Genomic DNA, 27,669 nt, shown 5'->3' on the forward strand with positions numbered 1-27,669 from the left:
AATAAGGCCTCTCCTTCCTAATAGCTCCTCGCTTTTGATGAAACAGTTCCGTTCAGGCCACTCGGTGGGTTTTTGTCAGGTGGCGTAGGCTGGCTCTGTATTAATTAATAACACTGGCTGGTCCATTCAGAGCTATGCAAATGGCTTGAGGGGCTCAACTCAAGACTCCGACAGGGGAGACAAAAGACGCTGCCTTTACATTTCATATGCTGAACCATGTGAGGGTCAGCGCTGCGGGGCCACTTGATAGGAAACACCGGCCTTTCCCTCGGGCAGCCCGCCGGATAATAGCCCAGAAACAAGCTCATTAAGGGAGATTATGAACCTCCATTCCTACACACGCACACCAAGCACTCCCAGCTTCCTCGTCTATTCTTATTCAATTGGGCTAAAGTGGGAGAATGGACGGGGTGCATGGGGCAGACAGATGCACCCCAAACTGTCTGCTGTGGTTATTAAGCTTCGTCTTCTGGCCATATTGGCAGGGATTATACCTTGTTTTGTGTGTTTTTTTTCTTCTTCTTTCTTTTCTTAAATGCAAACTCCAATAGCCTTTACTGCAATGGTATGCATGCTTTGGATGGTCATACAGCTTGATCTCAAGCGCCACACCTGGAAGTTGGCCATTAGGGAGTGTTAAGTGTCCTGCATGTAGGGATGTAAATCACTGGTGGTTCAAGGAGCAGAGGACAAGCCCTTACAGTTATGAATGGTATTTGATGATTTTTTTTTTTCTTTTACTCCAATGGAAAAAAAAAAAAGGGCTCGGAAGTGGCTTTGAACTGTCAAGTAACTTGATCATTAACTTGTTAGTTCTACAGAGGAAAACTAATGATTCACTAGATAGAAGACACCCTTTTCCTTTCCCCCTCTTGTTTAAAGTCCATTTCACTGGCAGGATTGGATCTTCATTTTGAAAGCAATAAATGCAAAAATGATAAACATTATATCGTAATTTATACTTGCACTTATACATTATGATCACAGCTGGTCACATTCATTCAAAGGTGATGTCCGAATGCAAATGTAACCATATTAAATCAAGTATAGTGTTTTTTGTTTCACTTTCAATTTAAAACTTTTTTTTCATTGAAATTGTTCACCCACCGGTACCTTTTAGCTTCATAATATAGTGAAACTGTGAGCAGTGTATGTCCATGCGATTTCCATACAACAGTGCAAATACTTTTTAGTGATTCATATCCTTTTTGAGCCAGTCTCACTGAACCAGAATGGCGTCTGCATGGAGACACCCATCACATTGGTCGTGAAATGAATGATTCATCTTAGATGTGGTCAATTAAACAGTCTTTACTGTTGTTTGGTATCTTTAAAAAAAAAAAATCGCCGGATGCGTCAGAGCCTGAACAAATTATCCACCGCCTCCGACAAATTATCTCCACATCCCTGATATGTGGGCTCATGTCCGGTGCCGGTATATTGGCAACACATGAAGCAGGAAGTAGCCTGCGCCCAAAAGAGTGACACTAGGTGAATCACACAACGGCATGTACTGAGTTCCCTCCATCATCAGCCCACTGAAAACCCAGTGGCCATCTGACTCACACCAGAAACGCAACAGGAATTTATCCCTGGATGCTGCTACGTTCCTATTTATCCTCATTTGAAGTCTGTATGTTTATGATAGTGCTGAAATTACTGTGAAAGTGCCTCAAAATTTACTTTGCTTGAAATATGTGTCTTTTCAATTGAACGCCAAACTATTATTCCCGTGTCTATATGACAGGGGAGTGTTGAAGGCCAACACAAACGAGGGAAGGAGAGTTTGTCGGTACGTCTCAGGCGGTTAAGTGTCTGTCTTGCTACCCAGAAGTTGTGCTTTATCCTTTGTCACTCACTTCTGGACTGGCTTTGCCGGTTAGATGGAAGATTCTTGGTGAGCTGGCGGTTTTATTATTATTTTTCTCTATTTTTCCCCGGGAGACAAGCCCATAATTTAGCGGGGACAGCCCTGTAATCCATATAGATTGGAACAGAGTAGAATAGAATGCCTTTATTGTCATTGTGCAGAGCCATCCTTTAGCTCTGCATAGAAAACTGACCCATGTTTGAATACAAATTTGATAAGAATTTGCTTCGAATTAGAATCGCGATTCTTATAACATCACTGATATTGATGTTTTGCTTACAATGGCCAGCAAACACCATGGCTGAGGAGGCCTTGTTATCATAGCATTCACAGTCATGGTTGAACCTGTGCATGAGTGGGGCCCATATGCAAGACCTAGGCCAAAATGTCAGGGCTTTTTTAGCGGTAACCCAGAGTCGCTCCTGGTTGCACAACTGTTCCGTTTCTATCATGATTGTATCTTGCGGTAATCATAAAAAGACACGTATTATCTGCAAGTGTTTGTTGTTTACTTGTCTCAGAGCATTGCCGTGAATGACTATTGCGCACACAGGCTCGGCGACATGGTCGTCTGTAAATGAAAGTTTTGGAGAACCAAAGGGAATGCCAAGACGGGTGTTTTGAATGACGGCGCATTAGTGGTAATGGTGACTAACCAATCCTAAAATAATGTTTAATTTGCACGTTTACCAAACATAGTCAACAGGCGCTTCATACGATACAGGGCCTTGATTTATTGCGCTGGAAAAACAGGAGGGAGTTGGAGAGGAGAGTTTGGGATTTTTTTGCCAGTTTTTATGGCTGGTGTTCAACTCTCCAGTGTAAATTAATTTACAAGTTGAATGTGCATACATTGGAGCAAGCCACAAGGAGTGTGCCATGTAGGGCAGCAGACTCAATGTGAGCAGAGGCCAGAGAGGATGGAGTTGCAGACAGGGAGAGAAAGGGCCATTGAAGGCACTGAGAGGCGTGCTGGCCAGACGAGGCAGCCGCCGCTTACACAGAGCTTTCCATCGGGGGCGTGCGTCCCCACTCAGCTACATACACTGTTGATCCTCAACAAGAATATCAATGAGCGGCCTCTAAAATACGAGCATTCTTCGCCCCGCATGCCGCCGCCACCAGGCCGGCGTGTCGGGCCGCATCGGCTGCACGCGCGCGCCCTTGTTTGTTGTTGTCCTGTCTGAAGTGTAAAAAAAATCAAGCCCGCAATCCCGCTCGGCCACAAAACTACATCCGGGTCTGTGTACTGTATACGCACCTATATCATCCTTTGCCCGTTTGTCACTCTGCCCTCGCATCACTCGTAGTGTAAATCCACGTGTCTTTCTCCTTTTTAGCCCCCTGCAGAAAGTCGTGCTTTTACAGCAGTGATGTAATGCCGAGGCTCTTTGTGGGCTCTTTCCTCTTGGCTCAAGGTAGCTTTTAATAAATCGGCCCTTTGGCAGAGACCCAGCCACGAACACAGGGGTGTATAATAAGTTCATTTATTTGTCAACACTGAGCCCACACGATGAGAAAGCGCCTGGCTGCGCATGTTAAAAAGGCAGTGAGGGGCTGCCTTTACAGCTATCAAAGGGCCCACCTCTTTGATTCCAGCTGGAGGAAGAAAAATCTCCTTCAGAGCCATCGCATGCCGTTTGCTTTGCAATTGAATATGGCAATATGTTAATGTGCAGGCTGCCTCTGCCCCCTCCTGCTGCCTCCTGCCTCCTGCCTCCAGCCCTTAGGTGGCCCAGGAACAGAGGCATGCTTGTGGGGGGAGGAGAGGAGGTGAGGGTCACTGAAGGGCACCTCTTTTCTTCCTGCAATACCTCACAAGGCTCCGGGTACACAGACTTGAGAGTGATGTGCGGCCGAGATGTCAAGCCCCCCGACGCTCTCCCACCACGCCCACCACCTTCCCATCTTTTTTCCCCGTGGCCTTGTCGCCACTCTGTCCATCCCTCCTTCTTCATCTTCCTCTTGCCGTTGACCCCCGGCGCCCCCGCTGCCGGGCCACGCTCTTTGTCCGGCCCGTCTCGCTGAATTGCTATCGGCGCGCGGAGGACGGATGCTGTGTCTCTCAATTGGGTGAAATGAGGTGATGACTCCGGACAATGGAGTCACACTCTTCTGCCTTCCCTCTCGCTGGCCCGCCACTCTATTAATATGCTAAAAGATAGGAGGGCCGCCAACACAAACCGCCGCCTGTTGCCGCGACAAAGCCCGGGGCATGTGTGTCATTCAGCGGCCCCCCGAGCGGGCTGTGTGCTTTCCGAAAAGAAAGGTAGAAGTTGAGCAAGACGTACAGACAGAATAGCAAAGTGAGAGATGGTGATTTTCTCTCTCTCTCTCTCTCTCTCGCTCTCTCTTTCTTTAGTGCCCCGCCTGTATGCCAGTTGCCTTGCCTTTTTGGGCTTCTGGCCCGTTCACAAGCTGTCTCATTTGCATTATGAATGACAGTGAGGAGAGCTAACAAGGTTATTGGTCTTTGAGACGCACGCCTGTGACCACACGTGGAAAAAGGACCTACAGCAGTGAGCATTGGCAAGAGGCACTGAGCCTCTTTATTCCTCCCTTTCCAAGCGCTATGGGGCTTTTTCAGCAAGCACACGATTTACTCAGGAGATGGAAGAAAAGGGGCCGGCCTGGGGTAAAGGGAGGGGGAATGGGGGTGAAAGAGGGCGGCTGCTTTTCAGCTCCTTTACAAGCCAAGTGAAGCCTCATTATCCAGGCTGCTGGTCATTAGCGAACGCTGCGTTCAGACTGCGTGCAATAGAAGATTGTTTATCAACCAGTTTACTAAATCCTACAGTAGTGCCTCACATGCTTGTATTCTTGTGGTAGATCATACGCATTAAAACCTGCAATTGCGAAACAACAGTTGAGTTCATAATCCTCTGATTCATACAAAGTCATTTTCAATAATGTCCACTTGAATTTAAACTTTTAAATGCCCTTTGAATTGGGGAGTTCGAATTCAAGATCTGGAGTAGGTCACAAAAAACTAGGACATTTTTTAAAAATGCATCTTATTCCGCACAATAACAATAGTAGCATCACGCCCATGTTTACTCAATTAGTTTTCCCCCCCTCTCTAACAGATTTCAGATTCGCCATGTACCCTCCATCCATGATTGCCACAGGAAGTGTCGGGGCAGCAATCTGCGGCTTACAGCTGGACTCAGTGAACCAATCCCAATGGGGGGATAGTCTGACAGATCTGCTGGCCAAAATCACAAACACAGAAGTGGTAAGTTCAACTCATTTTAGTCCCATTTTGCCTTTGCTTATGTTGGTAACTTGGAAATGTTGGAAACACGGGAATATGAAGACTATTAGAACACATTTACATACAGTATAAGTACTTTAAAATACCGTACATCATGCACTACAAATATAATTGAGGCATTTATCCGGCCACAAGATTGCTCTTGTAGTTTGTAACCAGAGCACCGCATCATTTGAGTTTTCTAATATTTTGGGTCTGATGCACTGAACTTTCATCATTTTTGGCACTTGACTATGTATTGTCTTTCTTACTCATGCTACAACATCTAATCGATGAAAAAACATTTGTTTCGTGCATGTTTGTGAGAAACCTGACTATTTAGCGAGGGACAGCTTTTCGTCTGAGTAGGGCCTCCTCATATAAACAATCCTGGGAATGTTACTGTGGTGGGTAAGACGAGTCCAAACAGCAGCAGGACCTTTAACGATACCTGGCATTCATCACGCCGCTGGAAGTCTCAAGTCTCAACGTGCTTTAGCTCATTTGCAGTTAAAGAAATGCAACATTAGAAGTCGGAATTAATTTTATTCATGGAGGTCCGCTTTACGAATTTGGCCCGTCCGCCTTGTATTGTTTAAATCAAGATCACAGCGAAGCACCTCAGACCTGAATGGAGTGCTTCAAGAATGATGATGTTTGGTTTGCACGAGGTGATTTAGTTGGAGCAAGAGTTTGTGTGTGCTCACTACACAGGGGGCAGATAGCTGTCAACCCCCGACCATGGTATGTAAATCCCGGCCCAAAAGGCGTCTGAGGGGGAGGAGTGGGGATGGGGACCATCGGGCCTGCATGGTGACAATCAAGCCTCCCCCACCTCTTCCCCGAGCGTTATAAAGTATGCCGACTGGAAAGCGTGGCTCCCTCTGGTGTGCGCCTCGTGAAGTTCAGCTCAGCGGCCGAGGAAAAACAAATAGTTAGCCCGAGCAGCACAGGACCTCAGTGTGTTTAGAGTGCACGGCTCAGGACTTGAGGGAATTAAGTCGCTCTATGGCTCTATGATCAACTCTCCACATTCCTGGATCCAGACAAGCCGTGCTTTGCAGCGCAGGCTGGAGGCGAAGCAGAGGGCACCTTTCCTAACTCAACATATATGAGGGACCTAAGTATAAACTGCTTAGGAGCCAGCCAAAAGTAAACATACTGGCTATGTTTTGGTTTGTAAGATTACTCATGAACTTGTATCAGACCACCGCTAGTGAGACAGAGCTTTAAGAAATGTAAATGGACACTAATTTGTTGTGGGTTTGTTTTGAAAGCATTCCAGTATAGTCACTAACACGACCACAGATTGTTCACAAAAGTAGATCCGTATCATAGTGCAAAAGGCTTGACCTTGATGACACTTTTGACTACAGTCGCATGGGAGGTGATTTGTACCAAACTCCAAACCTCCACATAACTTCCTGTATTTTTATTTGGCCACCAAGAAGGTATCGCTAAAACTTGCTCTTGAGCCAGGCCAAGTGTGAGGAAAGGCTTTGCCAAAGCTGTCGCTGTTGCCAACGGCATCGTGGCCGAGGCCGCCGCCTCCTCCTGGCGCCTCGCTGGCATCTGCGGTATCCGCAAGCTGCAGTTTTCCAATGGAAATGTGACAAGGCTCAGTCACCACCTTGGACTGTTGGAAAAAATGGGTGTCACGTCATGTACACAAACGCACACATATACACACCTGGTCTTCCCAATCTGTGCTCTATAGCTGTGCAAAAAAACCGTGCGCAATCTACTCTCGCCTGCTTTGCAAGACTGAATGGCAAATGGAGACATTAACGGGTCGGGGGAGGGGGTTCAACATTTATTAAGTGTTGAATTGTAAGCAAAGTGCTTTCTTGTGTGGGCTACACCTGCTACTCTTCTTTATTTTGACTATTTGACTATTTTGACATACTAATGACTAGAATGGAAGACCGAAGCATTGCTATTTGATTAGGTATTGTGAACCCAAGTGACTTGATGGGCCATTTATTGCAATGAAGTGAAATATCAAAGTAATTTCACCCATCATTCATATATGCCAACTTTTATAGCTTGATAGAAAGTCTCACGTTGTTGAGATGTTGGCAGTCATAAATGTTTAATGCATCGACTGATCTCTGGTCTGTCTGAGTTTGAAAGATCCAACTGCATTTGAATGCACCACGTAGTTAGCAACTTGCGCCGAGAGAATTGTGCCGTATCGCACAGTGACAACCTAATTGAGTAGCGGTTTCTCTTTCCTTATTCGACAATTTAACATGTTTGTAGTTTTTTAAAGTGGGCGTGTTGATGTTAGTAGAAGCATAATTCGATGCAATAAAATAAATTGGGGAGAAGTAAAGCTAGCTGATAGTAGCTAAGGCTATCTTTAAGTAAAAGTGTACGAATGCCATTGCATTGACACTCATATCTTATTCGATATGTTTATTTTGAAGCCGGCCGTCACAACATGCCGTTGGCAGTGGTTCCGGCAAAGGAAGGAAGGAGAATTATTTTTTTTTGTTTGTTTGTTTTTTTGGGGGGGGTAAAATCAATTTTAGGACACTTTTTGTTGCTTCTGAATGAATCAATTTAAAATGATGTTCATGAGCGCATCAGCATGCGAAGGAGAATCCTAAAAACGACCATTTGAATCTGGTGTGTTGGTTGAAGGTAACCATCGAGAAAAAGCTGGATTGTGGCTTTCGAGGACCGGACTTGGCCAACCCCGATTTAGAGACATACACATAAATATTCATAAATGATTTAATCTCACAGGAAGGCAACAACTCCCTTAAAAAATACTGTTGTATATTGGAGGGACAGGTTATTTCAACCACTCATTTAAAATAATTATTTCTCCTTTTTAAGACAGAAAAGCTGCGGCTACTTCTGAGTTGTATACTCTTCTATGAGTTGCCGAATGGCTGTCACTACTGCAAGCAAAACGTGTTTATTTTGGAAAATCTGTGTTTTACAAAGTGAGCTGTTTTGGGCCACAGAAAGAAAGAATGATAGCGTTTTCTATACTTAGGATTTCCACTGTCAGCCTCTTTCTGGAAGATTCTTGAGATAAGTGTGTGTCGTGTGTTGCGTGTGTTCGCTCCAGCTCTGACCATCCAGCCTTGTGTGGTACGGTCGGCACTTGAAACGCATTCCATGGCTTCACACATTTCTTCCTTCTGGTTTTGTCTGTCTGCACGACTTCCCCCTGCCGCTCATGTCACAAAGGCCGCCCAGGAATAATGTGCTTCCCTCGTCACACAGACAGATTGTTGCAATATGATGAAAGTTTGAGGTGGGGAAACTGGGACAACATGGCGGGGATATGAGAGTGTCATGTGCTGTCCAGGTTGAGGCAGCGCCACAAACTGCTTCACTGAACCTCTGGATCTTCAGCGGTGTTTGTCGCTGTTGGTCTTCGCTATGCTAGCGCTTCAGCTTCCCTGAAAACTCCACCAATGTTTCCAGTAGTCACACGCTGAAGTCATTAAACTTTCTCAAATAAAACCTATAAGGCTTGGCAAGTCGCTGGAGTTGCCGCTCTAAAGCGTTTCAGAGACTGTGAGAGCGTCCTATTAGAAGTGAAGGCATGCATTCTTGCGGTAAAACACAGACAGTTGCTTTACATGTTTGGAGCTCTGCTTAATGTTCTCACAAGGAATTGAGACTTTAAAATCATTGGGGCACATGGGCCGGGTTGCTCTGGGCAGCCATGTTAGCGGTCCCCGTCAACGATGGACGTTAGTCGGGTACCAAGCCAAAATCAAAACCATATTTGCGGACTCCAACCGCCAGTGTTGACGAAATAAGATTTAGTGGCGGCAATTACTTCAAGCTGCTTCTAAAAGAAAAACTCGACAGGCATACAGTAAATATCCAGGAATACCATTCGGAAACATGTCTCGTGCACGTTGTTTGTTCCTGGCCTGGGAGCGTCAGGAACTTAAACATCGGATCTTCGGGATTTTTTTTTTTTTTTTCTGTTACAGTATCACACAGTTAGAAGGTAGTGTTCTCCATTAGCACAGTCAATTGTGAACAAATGTTCCTGCGGCACCCTCAATACAACATCTGTGGGATTCCTCTGTGAACAATCTATTCAACAGTCAGCACCAACAGCCCCTCTCTCGCCCCCGTCCGTCCCCACTGTAGAGCAGCCATCACAGACGGATATGAGGGCTCAGTGCTGTTGAGAGGCTCCCTCTCCCAGGTGGATTCTCACATTGCCCGAGCGCCTTTGATGGTGTAAGGAGAGCCAGCCGGGTCTCCCGTGGATCCCCTGCAGGCAGGCAAGGCACAAGGGCTGGCTCTCGTTAAAAAGGCACCACCTTTGTGCTCCCGCGGGAGGTGGATGTAATTAACATAGCTTTGGTACTACCTGTGTTTTCGGGCGGCGGCGTCAAGGCCACCTCTGTTTTCTCAGCGCTTAGGAATGGTTGAGGAACCGGCGGAATAGTTGGCTGTATAGTTTCGGATGGGCCGGTGTTTGCCGTACAACCCCGGTGGGCTGACGTCACGCGTTGATTTGCTTGGTGTCTGCCCCTCAGCCTCTCTGCTGGTGGGAGTTGCTGGGAAGTCCGCGATCATTTAAAACGTCTGGCAAACAGGCCTCCCAAAGTCTCGTCATTCACAAAGATAGTTGTGGAGACCGATTTTCTCCCTGGGCAACACAGGCAAAGTAGCTTGTTTGCAACAAGTGGTACAGTTTTGAGTGGCCACAATTTCTTTTCGGCACTCCTGGGGGGCCGCATAGCGCCATTCACTTCCTACCTGCAAGTCTGAAATAAGAACATGAAGGATATGTATGTCTGTTCTTAATTGAACCAATGTACTGAACAAGCTTGTCTTAAGATACGATACATGATATATTAATGCTCGAATGCATCAAAACCTCATAAGTCACATTTTTCAGTTTCACACTATTGGTCATGTGGGTGTTTGTTTTTCTTTTTTTTTAACAAATTATCGACACATTTAAAGTGGTACAAATGGCTTCTTCTCTCTCGCAACGCAATCGTAACGATTGAGCAAATTTGCCATTTTAGTGTCTTCTGAAAAGAGATGATTTTGGTGATATGCCAAAGAAAATACACTCCTCAACTGTAAAGGCCTTGAAGCCAAAAAATATACTTTATAATTTACTATAACTTTATAATTTATATTTTCTCGTCTGCAAAGGGCTCGCTTGCATACAAATCCAAAGATGACACGAGAAGCAAAACAGCATTTTGCGTGCGTTGACACATTAACTCACAAATTTTGTTTTATACTGCCATATGTTGGTCCTACACACCATACAAAACGTATGTTTGTAACACGAATAAGCATTTATTATAACATGTTTTGCCTGGCTCTTAAAGGAAAAGTATGCTGTCTATGGACTTTTAATATCTGTGTTGTAGTAGCAATTTAGTTTGAAATCTTTCATGAGATTTTATCTTCAAGCAAACTAGAAAGTCAGTATGTGTCCGATTTGGATCCGAATGGAAGAAAAAAAAAAATGGACTGCTGCTTTGGTTACAACTTTAAAACGGATTGATTTCTGCTTCTAGAGTTTGGCTAACCAATTCTAAAACAAACTTGCTCTTTGCTCAGTCAACAGCATTGTGAATTTGTGTGTCTGTTTTCTGACATTGCAGGATGTTCTCAAAGAGTGCCAGGAGCAGATCGAGCGTGTTTTGGAGAGCAGCCTGCGCGAGGGTCGCAAGCAGCAGCAGCAGCAGCAGCAAAGCCAGAGAGGCCCGAGCAGTAAAGGCCTGGACGAGCTGGATCAGTCCTCCACCCCGACAGACGTCCGTGACATCAACTTGTGAACCACAAGAGGAGCTCATTGCGCAGGATTTACAACTACGAAAAATACGAATCATGAAAAAAAAAAACTTTTTTAAAAGCAGAAAAAAAGAACAAAAAAAAACAAAATGCTAAAAACACAAGCCCTTTAAATGAAAGAGAACAATGCTTGCTAGTTTTTTGTAGATTTTTCTGTTCTTCAAAACAAGAAATATGCCTGCCCATGAAATCTAGATTTTTTTTTTTTTTTTTTAAATCTTAAAAGCAACAGATTTGGAGTACAAGGATGCTCCGTGGTGCCTTGGATACACAGAAGGGAAACCAATCATATTTGCGTTCTGCCTTTGATTGTATAGAGTGATCATTAAGTTATATTGTAACCGTAGCTGGTTGGCAGAAAGTTGCATACTTGGGATCAAAGGATGGGCCTTGGGTTTGTTTTTTGTTTTGTTTTTTTTTATTTGTTTTTTTTTTGCGCGCTTTGATATATATTCATGTTATCTTCTGATCATCAGTAAGATGTGGAGAGGAACCCTTGAGAACAGTATGTGTAACGTCGGTGGATCCCAAATCCAGGGCTGAGACAGAGAATCATTTGAACCATCATTATTAGCGGTAGTAATTATTATTAGTCGTAATAATATTATTTTGACATATTTTGAGTAGTCAAGATCAATAAGCTCCATTGTCAGGCTGCTTGCATGTGTGGGTCGGTTAGCGGATTCAGCGTGCCTCAGTGTGTGCGTGTCTTATGTGTGTGCGGTCTGAATGGGATCCTGTATCTAAATTAGCAGTAAACATTCTAAGGCGCGAGGCACTTACAATGTTAGAAGACTATGGAGCAGGCTGAGGTTACATACATACTTTGTCTATCAGTATAACGGGGCATCTATGCTATGTCACTGCCTTCATTCATTAGCAGTGTATCTAGGTCTAGCAATAAACTGCTGCGTGAACTATGAATGAGACGGAGTGTGCGTGTGAGTGAGTGAAGGAACCTTGACTTCACTCTAAGCCCTTCTTCTGAGAGCATGTTTCTAAAGTCTTTAATAACCTCAGCCTCACAGGTCTTGCGAGGCCTTTGTTTTATTACTGCCATTCTGGTAACGATATAGGAGCGCATCTCGTCACAATGTGGTGTTACAATGTTGTGTTTTCTTAGTCAAAGGAGGAGTGCGCAACTGTCCAACACGAAGCGTTTGTAGAGCACATTTGAACGGCGACGAGGACAATGCCTCAAGGACGGGAGGACGCGGGACTCCCGTGTTGGTGAGACGGGAGGCGACAGGGTGCGGAAAGAATGGGAAAAGACAGTTTGGATGGGTGAATGGAATAGAATGGCGAGGAGTGCGGGGACGTGGGAGCATGCTGCTGACGTACAGCCAGTGGCTGAACGACGAATACAACAACCCAAGAGGGGTTCGAGAGCAGAACGGCTGGGAGGTGTACTATCAACACAGATAATTGAGTTGAATTTTTCAAAATGTACTGTTTCCATTTACGTGGATGCTAAGTGAGGAACTAAGGCTGCCGGATCACGTGAGGATGAATTTCCTTTTTTGTTGCTTGGAGGAGTACAAGATATTGTCAATGCATCTGGAGTCCCACGTAGGGTCGCGCTCAGCTCCCTATTTGATTTCAATGGCAAAGCACTTTGAGAACATGCTCCCCAGGAGATCACGTCAAAATGAATCGGTGGCGATTTGGAGGTGGGTGGTAGTTTCGTTTTGTTCAATTTCCCTTTTTATTTTTAGCCTTTCCTTTGGTTTACTTTGTAGGGCTGGTTTCCCAATCACCCCACCCCCTATGTCAAGCAAGAGTCACATCAAACAGGACATTCCAATCAAAATGAACATTCCTGTTCAAGCAAAGACCAACTCGATTCAAGGAGCGTGTCCGTTTCCTAGGATTGGAACAAAAACAAAGGCCAAGACACACAGTTCCCTCATCTGTGGCTTTCCTTTACACTGTTAAGAGTTTTTTTGTTAGGGTTTTTTTTTTCTGTACTTGAATACTTTCTATTTATCTGCATCACAGCCACAGTCATGTCACACGGGGCGGCGCAACATCCAATATTTGCACATGTTCTACAGAGGCCAATGAGGTTTTTGGTTGTTTTTTGTTTCGTTTCAGTTTCCAAACCTCCACAAGTGACGTGTGTTTTAGTGGCTGTTCACTTTATATGGTGCTGGTTTGAAATTGCAGAAATGTTCAACAACGTGTTGTGTGTCGCTCAGTCCTCTTTGAGCTTTCGCTGCTTCGAGTAATCGACGAGGGGGTTATCAGGCAGAGACACCGCCAAGTTTGTTTCTGTTTTGGGGACTTTCACATGTGCTTGAGGTTTTTTCTTTGTTTTTCATGAACGATTTTGTTGGTTGTCAGACTGAAGAAAATGTGGGGATGTTTTGTTTTTGTTTTGTTTGAATTTTGGCATTTTGATTTGCCAAACATCCAGTTTTCGAAAATGGCCCTCCTACATTTTGACTCTGCCGGATGTAAGCTCTCACCCAAACTTAATGTCTTTCCTGCAATGTCTCGTTGCATGTGTTATATATTGAGACCATACTTTCAATTTGTGTTTGACATATTTTATGGGGTGACCAGACCCACAAAAGCGTTTTTTTTTTTTCTAAGATTTAGAGATACTGTATTCCAAAGTGAAGAGAGGACAGAGGAGTTGTGAAGACATCAAGAAAAAAAAGTCAATATTTTTATTGAATTATTGTTGTCTTTTTGCGCTGCTAAAAGCTATGATTTTGTTTCATTTATACAAAATAACATTACAGAGTTGTGATGTGTCACTTGAGTGTGCTGCTATTTTATAAACATTTGTATTATAATATAATTATTTTACTGCTTAAGAGATAAATTCAGAAAAACGAAGTAGAAGGTGATAGAAGAACATGAAATGAGTATTCGACTGGAAATGTTCTTTGTACAGTTTGACATTTTGCTTAGGTAGTATGTCTCCTTTACCCCCTTTTTGAATCTATTTTGCTCTTTTTCTTCAGTCACATTCTGCATCAGTGGTATATGTCTTATACCTCAGGATTACTCGCTATGAGAAAAAAAAAAAACAAAAAAAAACAAATAAACCAATCCATCGCAGATACCTCTGCAGTTAGGGAGTCTGGAATAGAATAGAAAACAACAAATTAGCATTTTGTGGATGCGCCGCTGTTTGGCTTCCACTTGGACATACTGGAGGGGAGGGGGGGGTCTGAACATTTTGGGGCGTGTTCTGTCATGTTTTGCTCATGTTGGTGCTGCATCTGACATGTTGTGGGTGACAGAGGCTACAACAGTGTTCCTATGATGGCCAAAGTATACTTGTTGCTTTATTCAGTCACAATCATCCTGAATGTCCACCAATATGGATGCCCAATGTGGTAAATATATATTTTGGTCTGAGATCCAAGATAATGTGCGTACGTGTATGTGTGTGTGTAAATGTGTGTGTGCCAACTGCCGCAAAATGTACAAGGTTAATTACACTTGCCGTTTCGACCCATAAATATTGTGGTATCTGGAGTTTGAATGGAGCACATTTCCCTTTGACTCACCCCCCTCCTCACTAGAACCCATATCATGTACCTCAAATGTCTGTTGCACAACCTCTGTTCAATAAACTTCTGCTTTAAAGGGTGTGACACCACATCAGCTCACGGCTCTTTTCCTTGCCTCGTTTCCTTTTTACAAACATTTGTTTCCTGAGCTGTGTGCTGGTGTTTGCGCCAGTGAGCATACAGCACTGTAAAGTCCGGCAGCGGCTGTAAATGATTTGAATGTGAACGTTTGATCCAGGCTGGAGAGAAGAGCGGTTGGAAACACCTGCAAAAAAAGGGATGGGGTAAATATAACTTCTGTCCATTTACGTTTAATGCTAGAATAATCAGACAGGCAAGTGGCCAAACAAATGGCCTTTTTGTGGGAATTACAACAAATATCAACCAGTCACCTTGAGGGCAATAAGAACTATTTGAGATAAAACAGGATGCCGCATGAACATGAAAAAAGGGTAAAGCCAACAGTTGTCGGGGCACTGGGGGCTGTTACCCCCAGACTGAATGGGCGGCTCCAGCAGACACCAGGAACAGCATCCGACGTCTCCGTTCAGAAGAGTGTAAGAATGGGAACAACTAAGATCCCGTGCAGAACCCTCAAGCTACATGGAGGTAGATCACAAATGGGCAAATTTACAGCAGTTTTACTGTTGCCCAGTTGAAATCGCCTGTTTGGAGAAAAACGTGCATCAAGTTTTGGCACGTTTATCTTTGAAATATCCGTGGCAGCCAGGACTTTTGGAAAATGATGTGGATCAGGAAGTTTTGAATGCTCGCTGGGGAGTAAATTCTAAGAGCGGGTAAGGACATCATCTGTGATTTGAACACTTTAAAATCTGTGGAAGTTTGATATCTCAAAAGATGATACTGGACCAAATTGGTTCTTTGACTTTAATCCAAACAACTTTCCTATTAAGCTTCCAGTTCATTCCTGCTTCATCTGCTTGTTTTACCATGGCTACGTGTGTGCATGCCTGTTTAAAGTCAAATTATTACAAAGGAATTTTGAATTTAGGATTTTTGTTTCAATTAAAACATGAATTGCTGTTTGGTGTTGCCTAATAGGGACCAATAAGTTATATCAAGGATATTATATCGAAATACATTTGAACATGTAATGAAAATTACATTTTGATGGTACAAGAGAGTTTCGTTCTGATTTTTTTGTTTCGTTCGTCATGATAACAAAACAATGCAGGGCTTACAAGTCACGCCGCATGTATTACTAAGCGGGCAGACTGGCCTTGCAATGACAATTGTGGTCATCATTTTATCTTCAAGTTTCATTCTCATACCTCATACTTGCTTTACATATCCACCGTATTTGTCTGATTGTATGTTTATATAAACTATGTTTATATATATATATATATATATATATATATATATATATATATATATATATATATATATATATATATATATATATATATATATATATATATATATATATATATATATATATAATATAAAGAGAGAGAGAGAGAGGGAGAGAAACACAATCACACCTTAGGACAATTTAGAATGTCCAATACACCTGACATGCATTTTTTTGGAGTGTGGGAGGAAAGAAGAGAATTCACACGGGCTCAGGGAGAACATGCAAACTCCACGTAGGAAGGCCGGAGCACCAAGCCATCCCCTTACAGATATATATATATATATATATATATATATATATATATATATATATATATATATATATATATATATATATATATATATATATATATATATATATATATATATATTGTGGCGGACACTAGGACCATGTCTCTCACCCAGTAGGCATGTCTCTATGATCCTTTGATGCTTTGAACCTGTTGGCTTTGTCTTTGCTGTTTTGGACTTTGTTGTATCAGTTTTGTGATGGCATGCGAAGAGTAAAGATCTCCACTAGCACAGCAACGTGTGGTTTCTTCGCCTCGCCACATTGGTGACCCCGGACGTTAGAATGGGTGACCCCGGATGGGTCATCTTGCCATATTATTATCCCAGACGTTAGAAAGTTTCGTCAGGCTGTTGGAGATGTAGTCTCGCCACATGGGTGACCCCGGACGTCAGAATGTTTCAGCGAGGAATCACCGCAGACGTCCCACATCGTGACATTCCTCCACCAGCCTACTATACGTCAGGTAATGCAGCAAGCTGGTACCACGTCAGCCAGCCAGCACCCCGACAAGGGTCCTCTCACCCGTCGCCCAGTCCCTTGGCGCACCAGGGATCGAGCCAGCCAGCAACAGGCTGGTACGGGCGCCGGTGAGAACGGTTGTGCAGTCCAATTTCGGAGTCCCTGGCCGTCGACCGGAATCTTCCAGCTGGGCGGCCTCATCTACTACCGATGTCCGTTCGGCCTCAGCAGTAGGCCTTCAGCCACCATCATTCAGCCGCCCCTCCGATTCACCATGCCCGCAGGTATGGTCCGAGTATACATCGGAGCGGGTCAGCTGGTGTTGGTGCCGCAGCAGGTTCATGCCCAGGCACTGACTGGGACGCAGCCGTGACCGGCCGTCCCTCGGAAGCCACTGTGCCTGCCAGCATGCGGGTCAGCACTGCCACTCCGGCTCCTGCGGAACTTCAGAACATCCCTTTGCCAATGCTACCTCATGGTTTTCACGCTGAGCGTCTCACCCTTACTCCTGTCGCACCTGGGGCCCTGGTGTCACATACACCGCCCAGGACCGGACTGAGTCTCAGGGTGTCAGACTGGTGAATACCCTGTGGGGTTTTCCGTTATGCCTTTCTGGGTGTTCGGGGGGGAGCTGTGTGGCGGACACTAGGACCATGTCTCTCACCCAGTAGGCATGTCTCTATGATCCTTTGATGCTTTGAACCTGTTGGCTTTGTCTTTGCTGTTTTGGACTTTGTTGTATCAGTTTTGTGATGGCATGCGAAGAGTAAAGATCTCCACTAGCACAGCAACGTGTGGTTTCTTCGCCTCGCCACAATATATATATATATATATATATATATATATATATATATATATATATATATATATATATATATATATATATATATATATATATATATATATATATATATATGTATATATATATATGTATAGATAGATAGATAGATAGATAGTTATTGTAAGAGTGGACCAATGGATTTGGTCCTCATAATATTTTGTTAATGCCTCTCAAAATCATCTTACTGGCTGTATTAAACCTCCGGCCATTGAACTCAAAAACGGAAGCCTTTATTTATTTATTTTTGGCCCACGGTCATTCAAGGCTCATAAAATGAAAACGAGCAGCACTGCCTTTACCGTAATTGTGACAAAACAGACGCGCTCCGAAATGAACTTGCGCGCATACTAACAACATTATGCTTTGACGCTCCGGTCACCGGGAAGTAGTTGAGGACATGTCTTTCTGCTTGTGAAATTCCCTCGAAAAAGGGGCGTCGAAAACAGCTCACAATTGATGCGGAAGGCTTATTGCTTTGTTGGTGCTGTTGAGGAAATGAAGGCGTTAACATTCGGCTTGACATTTGTTCGACAGTAAGTGCAATATCATCAGTGTCAGACAAATCTACGAGCTATGTGTGTAGTTTGCTTAGAACATACGTGAGATCTGTTAATTTGACACATGCACGGACGTATACCGTGACAGGCGTTAGAATTACCCGCTCTTGTTGATTATTCGATGCAATTTCTAGGTCTTATATTACAATGTCCAGCAAAGTGCACCACATTGCAGTATCCACTTCCGCCCTAAATAGATCACTTGCGGTTTGCACAAATGGAAACAGTTAGTTTAAATAGCACGTTGCCATAAACAGATTAAATCCGTCCATGTAATGTTTCTCATCATAAATCAATTTCGTTGCATGGTTCTAGAGCTCTCATTTGCATTTTATATTGTGATACATTGTAAGGCATGTGCGTTTGTGGGATGAGAAGCAGTGTTGTGAATGTGCCGTTACAATAGTTTATTGCAAGATTTGTTGTTAATGTATCAAACAGAAATTTACTGTACTTTACTCCTTGCGCTCTGTTATCTCATTGCCGGCTCTTGATGTCCTAGAAATGTCGTACGGTTGCAGTTACGGTTGACAGCGCTCAAAAAAAAAAACGTAACCAAATACGGTGTCCTTTGGAAGACACTAGTGATCTTACCTCTTAATAATTATATATTTCCTACAGTGGAGAAACACATTACAACAGAGAGGGATTGGTACAAGGTAAGTTTGTTTTTAATTATAGTAATAAAAGAAACGTGAAAGTTTTTTTTTTCATTTTTTTGTTCTACTTTTCTTGAATCCAGGCCAAACCGTGGACTGCCCACTGTCTGAGGTGGGATTGCAGCAGGCCGAGGCTTCGGGCCGCTACCTGAAGGATGTCATTTTTTCCAACCTGTTTGTCAGTGACATGCTGCGAGCACAACAGGTTTGTTATTTTTAATTTCACAAAAAGAGAATTGGAATTTGGGAGAAAGTCTCCCAAGAAAAAAGAAAATAATGGTAATAGACTCAATTTGCTCCAGATTGTTGTCATAAAGCCTATCAAACAATCTCTTTGAAGAATAATACTCCTTTATGGCAGCATAACTTTCAATGACAGAGACGAAGAAGCCCTGCATCAAAGCTTCCTGTGCCTAGAAACAATGTATTTATTAAAACACTGCCCCTAATGGAGGGCGGACTATCCTTCACTAATTGTGACCCATAATTGACAGTGACCCTGAACAGGATAAACATTATCAAAAATGGATGAATAATTGGTGTTGTTCCTTTTGCAGACTGTTGAGAACATTGTGAAACACAACAGTAGTTGTGCTGGTCTTCAGCTGGTGTGTGACCCTCTACTCAAGGAGAAAGTCGGTCAAACTAATGCACACTTATACACGTGGAGATGTTTGAATCCTCAAAAAAAAAATCGTTGATTTTGTTTTCCAGAGCTTTGGGATAGCAGAGGGGAAGGAATTGCAGGTCTTGAAAGATTTGGCCAAAGCTGCCGGTCAATCTGTAGCGGTCTTCACACCTCCTGGAGGAGAATCTCAAGAGCAGGTGAGGCTCTTACAAATAGTACCTTGTTGATATTTGCATATTGATGCAATCTGCTGTGTTTGACCGGCCTTCCTCAAATATTTTAAATCCTGTGGGCATACCGATATGACTAGCCAAGTGGGAACATCTTGATTAATAATTAATTGATAATTACCATTCTGATAGTCTCTTAGCAATTATATGAAGAAAAAAAAATCTGCATATTGTATTTTTGCAGTGTTGACGTTTGCATTTTACACTCTTCCCAAATTGTATATTTTTTTTTTGGTAAGTGTATTTTGTGTATTAAGAGTGTAATTTGCAAGGGAGCAGTTTAACAGGTGTAAGAATAAGTGAAATTTTGCTTTATATAAGAGTAGACAATCTTTCATACATCAAAATTCATAGCTATTGTTGGCATTTTAAACTATGTCAGTATCAGAACAATCTCTAATGATCAATCTTGATTTTAAAAAAAATTGATTGCACCAATATTTAGCTATAATTGTCTATCTCTTTAGTCAAACAATATTAATCCTTTTGTAAATTCTATATCTGAGATGGGAGGCCTACTAAAGTAGTGAGAATAAGTGGCAAAGAAAATGGATGGATTGATATTTCTTATGCAGTGCCGCAATACAAGTCATGCTTTTGATACCTCCCCTTCCCTCAATTTGATACCTCCCCTTCCCTAAAAAAAAAAAGCAAATATCAGAATTGAATTCATAATTTTAAAGAAAGAACTATATTCCTTAAGGGGTATTTGCTCTTGAATGTTCATGTAATTGTCAACTCTCTATTCTTTTAATGAAAACGTTCTTGTTTGTAAAACTGTTCTAAGAGAACGGTTGATACTAGTTTTGGTTGGCATCGCAAGTTGAAATAAGACCACGTATCAATTCCAGTACTTGGTATCGGGACTCTGCATCCTTATAAACAAATTTAATTGCTTAATCGTTTTAATATTTACAATTTTGGATTACCTTCTGTGTTTGTTTGTTGGTTGGTTTTACCCAGCGGAGGCAAGATTCTATGTCTTTATACACCAATTCGGACATAATTTAAATCATAAACATAAAACCCGGTGGCAAAACACACAAATGGGAGCACTTGGCAAAAAAAAAATGACTTTACTCTTGGGCACAATTTACGCCGCTAGAGGGCAGTACATACCAGGACAAACAGTGATTGCGCAAATCTGTCCAGTGCTGTACGGCAAAGAGGGAATGTGAAGGCTTCCTTGCTTCCACATGCTTGAATGACACTTTGCGATCAAACTACATCTTCTTGACTGTCAGAGTGGGTCTGATTAAAAAGTCACCACTTACATCTATTTGAGTTCCAGGCTGTGTGAGTGTGGTAGTGCGTATGCGTGTTTGAGATGGATCTATTTCAGAAATGTGTTACCTCTATTCATCTATTTAGTTTTTGGAGTTGAGTCAGCTCCAGTGCAGCACGTGGAAAGCACATGATGGTGATGATGATGAGGTCGCCAAAGATAGAATTTGAGGCTCCTAATTTGTGCCTGGCTGCTTTGTCGTTGCGGGTTGTTGCATCAGGATTCGACTGCGCCAACAACCTTCAGTTAGATCGAAGCCAGATCGCAGGGACGTATTTCTCAAACTTGGGTAACAAATGCGTCTTGGCTAAATTGTAGAGCTGGAAAGTAAATCGACTAAGTCATGTAAGTCGACTTTAAAAATAGTTTGACTGATAATATCTGCCTCGAAGCCCCGCCAAAACCAGATTTGTGCCATTGTTAATTGACAGCTAGAACAGTAAATATTAGGAAAGATGACAAAGTACTTGATTTGACATGTACTGTTGGTGGCTTTTTAAATGTTAATATCGGCGAGGATCAGCTTAGATAATTATGGCAGCCAATATCGTGATCACGATTAAATTTTGATAAATTGTGCAGCCCTAGTTTGACCTCTCTTTCTGGGTCTTTTTTTTTTTGTGCAACACGACTCCGACAAATGGGTGAAAGTGATCCAAATATTGTATCTGTCATTTTTAACCTATAATTGGGTTATTTTCAACCCAACTATTTTTAGACTGTAACTCGGTTTTAAGTTCCTGGTGCACTTAAGGTTAATTGCAGTTCTAGTTGCGTACAGTAATGAACAGACCTTCCAATTATTGAAATCATCGTTCTTTGCGACCCTAAACAGAATTCAGTGAAGAATTGTGACAGGCTTTTGCGGGCCACGTGACTTATGTGGAGAGCCGGATCGTGCCTGTGAACCTGAAGTTTGACATAAGTGTCTATGACAGCAACTATTTTTCTTTGTTCAGGTGAAGCAGCGCGTCAAGGAGTTTTGGCTCAAAATGGTCCAACAAATCGGGCACGAACACTGGCTCAAAAGAGGCGAGGACGAGCGTTCTTCTTCAACAGCTGGTGTTGAAGGCGGCGAGGCGGACAACTTCCCCGTCCACGCCCTGGTGGTCTCCCACGGAGCCTTCTTGTGCGTGACCATGCGCTTCCTTGTGGACGAGTTGAACTGCCCCTTGCCTGAAGGCTGCAGCAGAGCACGCATGTTTTCTTTATGTCCCAACGCGGGCGTGAGTCGCTTTGTGCTCACCTTGACGAAAGAGGACGACGACACTTTCAAAGTGTCTCAGATTCAATGCTTATTTGTCAACAAAGGAGATCATGTAAAAACATAGCCAACGGATATTCGTTTGAGACAGCTGGCGTGAGAGAAAACATTACTAATTTGAGTTAATGCTACACTACACTAAAAATACAGTAAAAGCAATCATGGAGAAATTCAATCATGAAGGTAGAGTCAGGTCCAAAAATATTCAAACAAAGGTGTGTTTCAATTGCAGACTGAGCCAGACTGGCCTTCCTTTTTTTTTGAGGCTCAGCAATCGTCTACATCGTTTACATCGCTTGTTAACTTGGACACATACACCCACCTTCTCGAGTGTTCTTGCTCTAGCCAACAGTTGTGAAGATTATTTTTGATTTCTGTTTTTTTCTAGAATTGGGAAAGGATTCACCGGTCATTCAGCACACTTGTTATCAATACGTCTCATCACTACAAGTATGTGTACGTATATATCTGTCACGTACTTATACATACAGTACATATGTACAGTACACACACACACATATATATATATATATATATATATATATATATATATATATATATATATATATTTTTTTTTTTTTTTCTACACTAATCTTCTCGCACAAATGCAGATCTGAATCTTGTAATCAACGTGTCAGGTCGCAACGTTCATCGGTCGCAATAACTTCACATTGTTTACACCAGTTGACAGCGGTTGGAGTTCTTTTGTTTGGTCCTGTGGAAATTTAGTTTCACCCTAACTTGGCGCTGTTCATTTTCTTGATATCTCCACTTCCGAGCCAAACCATAGATTCTTTGACCCTGTCAGCATACGTACTGTACGGATTACGTAATTTTCTACGATTGGTTTGATGCAGCCAGCATATGTGTTGTACGTATTACCTTCCCATCTCATCTACGTCCAACAGTCCCATCAGGAGCTACCAGATTTTGGAAGGTCTTAATACTGTACAGTGGGTTCCCACTTACTCTTTATAGCAGACTTGCATGAGTTTATGGAAGAACTGGACTTGCCCATTCATCTTTATGTATGTAACCATTCCCTGCCCATTAGTTTTGAGGAATGCTTCTTAGAAAAACACACATCAATCCTTGAAAAGTATTGTTTTTAATTCATCCACATTGATTGCACAACAACTATAAAAATAATATCACTGGTAATAAACAGGAGTCTTTGTCAATAGTTCAATAAATAAAAACTTTTATAGTGGTTATGACTTGCTGGACCGGTGTCCGGCACCTGACATGCAACCATTGGCCACTTGGATTGAATTAAATGTGAAGTATTTAACACACACACACATACATACATACATATATACATACACACACACACACACATATATATATATATATATATATATATATATATATATATATATATATATATATATATATATATATATATATATATATATATATATATATATATATATATATATATATATATATATATATATATATATATATATATATATATGTGTGCGCAATTGATTGCCAAGATGACACCTTATGCAAAATACAACATTGCCACATCTTGCTCAAGGGTTAAAGTTTAACTGACAAAAAAAAAGGTTAAAGGACAGATGTGCACTGAACCAACCTCATGACGCCATCCAATGCGACCAAAGGATCCTGTGACGTGTCACTCTTTCATCATCATTACAGAATTAGATTTGACAGAATCAAGTTTATTTTGGATCAAAAATTGCTTGGTTTCTGTGACAGTTGGACTATTTTGCAAAGGGGTTTTGTTATTGCCCATAAAGTTACGCAATTTGGAACTCTATACTTTTGTGGAACATATGTCTTGAAAGCCAAATTCTTCGTGTACCCCACAAGACCTCATTTAACCCTAAACTACTTATTCCAGAAGGACCAGCCTCAACAAAAAAGGGTGTTATATTGAAACCTCTTATCAAGTTATGAAAGTAGACCCCAGTGTCAACATAAATATATATATATATTTTTTTTTTCACTTTAAAGTGATTAACAAAAAATGAGATGCACGTGCACATCTTGGTCATTTAGTTTTTTTTTTTTTTTTTTTTTTTTTTACATTTTTCAAATAATAGTTCACTTCTTAACATTAACCTGCCTGAAAAAATAGTAAATGTTTCTTACGGAAGAAACACTATTGACAATTTTCCGATAAAGGACTATGTTGGCCTATAGCTGCTCCAGGGTAGGTTCTCCAGCCTAAAAACAAATTTTGCCCAAGTTGACGACGTCATTCTTGCTCCGCCCTGTCTGCTATGTTGGTCTTGACCGGACTCACTGGCCCGTTTGCATGTAAGACCTTTAAGGGGTCATCGTCACTGGAGGAGATGGTCTCCTTTGACACTGCTCCCGTTTGGTCCGGTTCCAGCTGGCCAAGATCTGAATCTTTGTGGTCCTTGACGGAATGAGAGGGCTGCGACTCTGACCTTAACGGGTCAGACGGGTTCACCTCCTCGCTCCTTCTCTGTCTCCTTACCAAAGGGGCCAGGAAGTACTTCAGCGAGACGGAGGGCTGGCCCGAGGACTCGGGACAAGGGAGTGGAAGCCGACTTCCCTTGGGAGAGTAGATCACACCACGCCGATTTGCACCGATGAGGCCAATGCGGCTGACTAGACAGTCGTTCCAGTTCTTTTGCCTCTGTGTGGTAAGAAAAGGACAATGCAGTGTTTTCTGTCCTGAGAGACGTACCGCAGTATACATACAGTATGTTCCCTGGGGTCAACTGAAGAGATGTTTCTTAATTATAATGTGAGGTTTTTTTTTTTCCAAAATAAAAACGTATGAAAACAGTGTTGTGAATATGAACTACAAACAAAGGCCCTAATACAAATATCTCAAAGTATTCCACTTTGAAACCTTTCAGAGAGTCAACAATACAAAGTTTGTTTGGTCTGACAAAAAATAAAAAACAGTATTGTAAGTTTTGACATTACAAAAAAAAATGTATTCGTCGAAAGCAAAAATTAAAAATATTCCATTAATTATTGAAATGTTTATAATGGGGACCATTCACGGTTGTAGTGTGTATTTTTTCAAAAACCCCGTCATTGCTCAAAAAAAGAAAATACATTACGTGATGTCATGAATTATTAATTAATGATCTACCATAGGCCCTAATATAATCATCTATATTTTTCAATGTAGATTTTTTTTTTAGGGGGGGAAATGATACGTTATGTATTTATGCCTTTGACAAAACACCTAAAAAAAAAAGCTTGTTTTTTTTTTCAAACATACTTTATTTCTATTGTTAAACTGGAAGTTACTAGAAAGATCTGATTTGTTGAAAGTAATAAAATACAAACATTATTTATATAATATATATTGTATTATATCCTTCCACATTTTTATAACGGGGACCATTTTTTATTGTGGGTCAAAGTGACCCAACTGGATGCTACAGTAAAAGTTAAATGTTTTAGTACTCCTCTGCTTGGCTAATTATGTATTACTATCGTATACATAGAATGGCATTTGAACATATTTCTGTATTACTCATGAATTTCTAATACATTTGAATAAGTAAACACTCTCTGGGTCAAAGTGACCCATAGACTTTATTACTGCTCCTTGCTCCTTTTTTTTTTGGTTTTGTTTTGTTTTTTGTTTATTTTTTATGGCATTTCACATTATAAGTAAGCATTGAGGTAGCAGACATTCATCAGATGAAAAGGTTTGATTTTACATCATGGGGTTTGAACATATGTTTATTACTCTTTTGTTTTGTGTCAATTTCACAGTAAACCTCATATAAGAATGAAAGCTTAAAAAGTACATTTTAATATGTTTGAATCTCTTTAAATGGGAAGCAAGTCAAAAATGTTCCTGACAACAACATGCCCCATGCCGCTAAAATTCGAAACGTGGCCTTCAGCGTCAGAATCCACCTGTTTTTTATCCATCTCAGGGGGGGAAGCCATTTTGTCACCTGTTGTCAACTGAAGAAGATATCACAATTGCTCAGCTCACGTAATGACCAATCACAGCACAGGTTTTCTGAGTTTGGTCATGCAACGTTCACAAGCTGAACCGTGATGGGTTGTTGCCTGAGCCCTGACCAGTTGTGAGACCACCCCATGAGATGGATTTTGCTGATTAATTCTGAGTTCACGCGCAATATAAAGAATTGTGTTTAGACTTGACCGCAAAGAACATGGTGTAAACATGTTTTTCAGTTGTTGTTGTTGCTTTTTACTTCTGGGGTAAATACCAGCATTTTAGAACTAAGTGTAGATGCATTATCCCGGGTGGTGCTGCAATGTATTCCCTGCAACAAAGAGGATTGCAAATCAATGAAAAGGTTACTCACAAAGTTGTCCAGATGACCCCGTGAGTCCATGCACACCAAACACTTTCTTCCCAGGTCAAAAATGGACAGATAGTTGCTCCTATATGTCTTCATTTCAAGGCCAACTGCCGGGATTTGAAGCAAATATGTATGATCTCAATAACAGCAATAAAAGACATGTTATACAACAAGGTCTTTCATTTTTTGTTTTGTTTTCTCAGAACTTGATTCTTAGTACAGGCTGCTCCTCCATGCAGCAGCTTGAAACATGGCAAACAAGGCGTTTGGTCCCAGACTCACCCCCAAAATGCCCTAGTAAACGTTTCCTCATGGATCTAGCACTTGGCGGCACGTAGTAATGTGTCTTCCTGGCTGCCATATCTGCATGCGTTCCTGAGCTCAGGCTCTCAATCTGTAGCTCCTCCAGCTCCTTCGACCTCATTTTACAATCCGCTGGTATAGACACATGGGCGGCAATCAGGAGAAATGGGAAGAAAGCCGCTTGCATGGTCATTTAGGAAAGGAAGCAGAGCGAACAGTGTCGGTCAGTGTGCGAGCAGCTCTCTGGAGAAGGAGAAAGTCCAGCAGGCCTATTTAAACACAGGGTCGATGAACCAGCTAACTCTTTTATCCAAATGACGCAAAGCCTTGTTGTTTGTCTGTGGTTTAGGGTTGCCTTTGTGGAATTCCAGCAAGCTTAAACTGGCAGCGGAACAAGGAATGCTGCTGGTTCTTTGGAAACTAAAATATATTATTTACTTAGGCATCTATTTGTGAAACTGTCCAAGCTGCAAGTGCGGCACAAGGGGAAGAATAAATAACCTGCATCATCCAAGCACTCTCAGTTGTATTTGCGATTCTCTAATAAGTGGCCATTTCGGTATGTAAAACAGTCCTCTGGTTAAGATGTTTTCATTAAAATTCAGCGGCAATTATTCGGTAAGGGAAAATCCTGCATAAATCATGTCTGTCACAGTTATTACCACCACTGATATTAATATACTCTGCGCAAACTAATGCAGTGCTCCTCAAATAGTGGGGCAGGCCCCCCTCGGGATGACTCCAGGGAAAAGGCTTTGTTTTTATCATGTGAAGTGCAATTGGAATAAAAACATTTTTAGTTTCAGGGACTTTGATGCACTTGGTTACTTTTTTCTGTTTTAGACTAAGCTGTAACTAATCTAGACGCTGTATAAAATAATTCATGGTTGTTGAAAGTTCATTTATATTGCTTTTTTCTCTTGTTAATTATTAATACAATTTTTATGGATAATAATCTTATTTATAGTCCATGCGTTGAGTGGTGGGGGTTGAGTGCATGAAAAGTTTTCTC

The 27,669-nt window shown here is 41.9% G+C and overlaps 3 protein-coding genes across 4 annotated transcripts in view; 2 read left to right on the forward strand and 1 right to left on the reverse strand.

Annotated features, from left to right (window-relative positions):
• ccnd2a (cyclin D2, a) overlaps window positions 1-14,549 on the forward strand; it is an 85,000-nt gene extending 70,451 nt beyond the window's left edge. For both annotated transcript variants that reach the window (XM_088416999.1, XM_088416998.1), the window contains 2 exons: window positions 4,957-5,105; window positions 10,739-14,549. In XM_088416999.1, the coding sequence (XP_088273125.1) occupies window positions 4,957-5,105; window positions 10,739-10,912 (323 nt within the window). In that variant the 3' untranslated portion in view covers window positions 10,913-14,549. The remainder of the gene's footprint in view (window positions 1-4,956; window positions 5,106-10,738) is intronic.
• Window positions 14,550-17,788: 3,239 nt separating this feature from the next.
• On the forward strand, window positions 17,789-23,257 carry tigara (TP53 induced glycolysis regulatory phosphatase a). Its single transcript, XM_088418133.1, has 6 exons — window positions 17,789-17,957; window positions 18,603-18,640; window positions 18,724-18,845; window positions 19,198-19,275; window positions 19,355-19,465; window positions 21,743-23,257. Exons 1-6 carry the CDS (start codon window positions 17,881-17,883, stop codon window positions 22,112-22,114), a joined length of 798 nt encoding a protein of 265 aa, XP_088274259.1. The 5' UTR covers window positions 17,789-17,880; the 3' UTR covers window positions 22,115-23,257.
• Window positions 23,258-23,510: 253 nt separating this feature from the next.
• On the reverse strand, window positions 23,511-26,917 carry LOC148422135 (uncharacterized). The gene is made up of 3 exons (XM_088418134.1): window positions 26,637-26,917; window positions 26,358-26,461; window positions 23,511-24,685 (listed from the first exon to the last, which is right to left on the reverse strand). Exons 1-3 carry the CDS (start codon window positions 26,848-26,850, stop codon window positions 24,278-24,280), a joined length of 726 nt encoding a protein of 241 aa, XP_088274260.1. The 5' UTR covers window positions 26,851-26,917; the 3' UTR covers window positions 23,511-24,277.
• Between the last annotated feature and the right edge of the window lie 752 nt (window positions 26,918-27,669).

The sequence above is a fragment of the Hippichthys cyanospilos genome, chromosome 6 (assembly GCF_059441005.1).
Source record: "Hippichthys cyanospilos isolate Australia breed blue-spotted pipefish chromosome 6, RoL_Hcya_1.0, whole genome shotgun sequence".
Lineage (NCBI taxonomy): Eukaryota > Metazoa > Chordata > Actinopteri > Syngnathiformes > Syngnathidae > Hippichthys > Hippichthys cyanospilos.